Source organism: Phytophthora parasitica, assembly GCF_000247585.1.
Source record: "Phytophthora parasitica INRA-310 unplaced genomic scaffold supercont2.23, whole genome shotgun sequence".
In the NCBI taxonomy this organism is placed as follows: Eukaryota; Oomycota; class Peronosporomycetes; order Peronosporales; family Peronosporaceae; genus Phytophthora; species Phytophthora nicotianae.
Genome location: NW_008649009.1, coordinates 21,120 through 23,664, shown reverse-complemented (window position 1 = coordinate 23,664; position 2,545 = coordinate 21,120). Strand labels below are relative to the sequence as shown.

The 2,545-nt window shown below is 53.1% G+C and overlaps 2 protein-coding genes across 3 annotated transcripts in view; one reads left to right on the top strand and one right to left on the bottom strand.

Moving 5' to 3' along the window:
- The window catches only part of PPTG_22766 (hypothetical protein), a gene marked incomplete at its 3' end in the record, with an annotated part of 3,810 nt that extends 3,115 nt beyond the window's left edge, over positions 1 to 695 (bottom strand). Inside the window, exon 1 of the mRNA XM_008906134.1 lies at positions 6 to 695. Coding sequence (XP_008904382.1) covers positions 6 to 623 — 618 coding nt within the window. The 5' untranslated portion in view covers positions 624 to 695. The remainder of the gene's footprint in view (positions 1 to 5) is intronic.
- A 140-nt stretch (positions 696 to 835) lies between these two features.
- PPTG_10731 lies at positions 836 to 2,470 on the top strand. 2 transcript variants are annotated; one of them, XM_008906133.1, is made up of 4 exons: positions 836 to 1,662; positions 1,737 to 1,867; positions 1,941 to 2,158; positions 2,236 to 2,470. In XM_008906133.1, exons 1-4 carry the CDS (start codon positions 1,390 to 1,392, stop codon positions 2,367 to 2,369), a joined length of 756 nt encoding a protein of 251 aa, XP_008904381.1. In that variant the 5' UTR covers positions 836 to 1,389; the 3' UTR covers positions 2,370 to 2,470. The 2 variants fall into 2 exon arrangements, with proteins under 2 accessions (XP_008904381.1, XP_008904380.1); XM_008906132.1 differs by having other exon boundaries at positions 1,941 to 2,470.
- Positions 2,471 to 2,545: the final 75 nt, after the last annotated feature.

The following is a 2,545-nucleotide window of genomic DNA, read 5'->3' as shown; positions in this document are numbered from 1 at the left end:
GGCACATTAAAGTCGTAGATGATGGAGTCACTCTCGAACACGAGCTGAGCGCCGCGGAACACTACGCACTTGCAGTCGCCGATCGTGTATACGAACATCTGGCGAGTGGTCTCATCGAAGTAGACCGCTGAGATGGTCGAGTCGAGTCGTCCTTTGCGCTTGGCCATTTTGCGTGCGCTTTTGATGGCCGCCTGTATGCTTTCGTTAAAGTCTTCGGCGCACGGGGGTTCCTCCCGCGAGCGCTTGCGCAGCTTGGCCAGTGCCGACAGCGTTTCGGCCACCAGCATGCGTGCAAGAACACCTGACGCCTTCATGGTTCCCGACACTCCGTCCGCCACCACCATGTAGCCTGGTCCAAAGCCCACAGCATCGTCGCCGTGGAACGAATGCGTAGCGCTACCCACGGACGAGAAGCAGCCGCGCGCTTTCTTGTCACCAATCTCTTGCAACGCTTTGCACGTTCGCATGCGGTCCAGCAGGTAATGCGCTGCGTTCATGGCCGGTGGAGGCCCGCCAACAAGAGGAACAGGACTTGGGGCGAAGACAAGTGAAGAAGTGAGCAATGGATCCCCAGGAATGGAGCGCGTGGGGGCGTCTTCCCGGTTCTGCCCTCCCCATCCCATGGCGAAGCCGCAACCCGAGCACTAACGGTCGACAATGTATACTCGAAAGTAGCAAGAACATTTACCGGCATGATTTTGAATTCGACTTACAAAAAGTAAGTACAGGAACGGCGGCAAAGTTGCTTTATCCGGTATACGGTGGTGCCGTCCGAACGTTTGTCGCTTCAACGGAAAATAGCCGTGACGCGAGTTCACACAGCAAAAAACGGGGATGAACGCTCATGGCCACACCGTTCAAGTTGCAGCAGTTGGGGGTGGTTTCTGACGAGTGTCTGCAATGGGAAGAAGCAGTTCGCTGGTGTGATGCCGCGCTTGCCAGAGATGTGCCTGGCTGACTGATGCTTCTCCCACGCAAAACCACCTTTCGTTTCGGTTCAACGGCGGTTCAGCTCCAATAGTTTGCCCACATTTACATGCTATCCACCTCATCGAGGCAGCTTGAATAACGCTGGCGACAGAACACCGTCCCAAGTAGAATATGGAGTGGGGACTATTTCGATGGAGGTGACTGTATACGTCCCACTCGACTTGACGCCAAACGATTTTCAGTCCACAAGATGAAATAAATGCCTCTCACGAGCCTTTCGCCAGCGATGATGCCAATACCACAAGATTCCTGTGTGTCCGCTGAGCATAGCCCAAGCAAGAACTTACTCATCGTGGCATCGTCTGTGGATCGGCACCGATATACACCTAGGTCCCACGTTGCTTATGTTGCTCGAACGTTGCGCCAAGGAGTGCTGCCAATCGAGACAAACCAACGTCTATGACGATTCGCACCGACGCCACTAAGCTGAAGCTGTTGCTGCTGAGCGACCTGGAGGGGCAGATCCCGCGTGTTAATCAACTGTGCGAGGAACTGGTGAGCTCCGAGGACTGCGATGTAAGTGCCGTGCTCGTAGCTGGCGGTCTGGTGGCCAAACGTGGGCCGCATGACTACGAGGCGCTCGAAGCTGTTGCGGCAGCCGAAGGAGACATGATGGCGCTCATCTCACGGCTCGAAATGATCATCTGTCGCGTTCTCTACATTCCCGACAATGTACGCTTGCTTTCTGCTTTAAAGCCTGTTGCGAGGAGTTGACTGGGAGGCTGTGGATAACTTTATTTGAGCAGAACGACCCGCCCACGACGCGCAGTATCGCCGTGTCGGCGCCGTCATTGACGCAATACTCGTCTAATGTCTACTACCAAGAAGAGCAACTTATTGAGGGCGTGACGATCATGGGTGAAGCGCGATATTTCAAGTATGCATCGCTTAAACGATCTGATGAGTGAAGATTTGACTAACACAGCCTTGGTTGATATTCTTAATGACAGATTAGTGAACGACGGCAAGGACCCGATGCAGGACCGCGATATGGTGCTGGTACTGCGCGACTCATCGGTCAAGACGCGGCTGCCTGTGGTGGAAAGCTCCTTCTTCGCTGGTCTGCTGCCGATGTTGCAGTCGAACAAGCCAGAAGAACCTCGTGCGATTGAGATCATTGGCGGCAGCGACCAGCATCCACACGCGCAGCTTCCATTGATCTATCCAGGTGCGTCCATGCTGACTGATATGTGTTCATTAGTGAAGATCTTTTTGACAATTGACGGATGTGGATTGACCATGCAGGCTCACTGCGACTGGGCCAGTATACGATACTGCAGCTGGAGAAAGATCCTTTGGAAGACAAGTGGTGCGTCGCAGCAGTCATCTCCCATCAGCTAGAGAAAGAAGATGACGAGGATGTCGACACCTCATACTAATAGAGCTGCTAGGTCACATCTCGTCAAAATTGAACGTGTATACTGTAATTGTCAATTTTTATTTTGGTAATTTTTTTTAATGCAGCTTTCAACTTTTCGCAATTCAGTCTGAGAATATGGGAACAGGGACACACGACTCGTACTGGGGGAATCCAGGAGACACACCGAGTTTGCGC

Coding starts and splice junctions, on each gene's coding strand:
- PPTG_10731 (XM_008906132.1), top strand. CDS start 1,390: ATGACGATTCGCACCGACGCCACTAAGCTGAAGCTGTTGCTGCTGAGC. Junction 1,663..1,736: donor TTCTCTACATTCCCGACAAT/GTACGCTTGCTT, acceptor TTATTTGAGCAG/AACGACCCGCCCACGACGCG. Junction 1,868..1,940: donor GGTGAAGCGCGATATTTCAA/GTATGCATCGCT, acceptor TCTTAATGACAG/ATTAGTGAACGACGGCAAGG.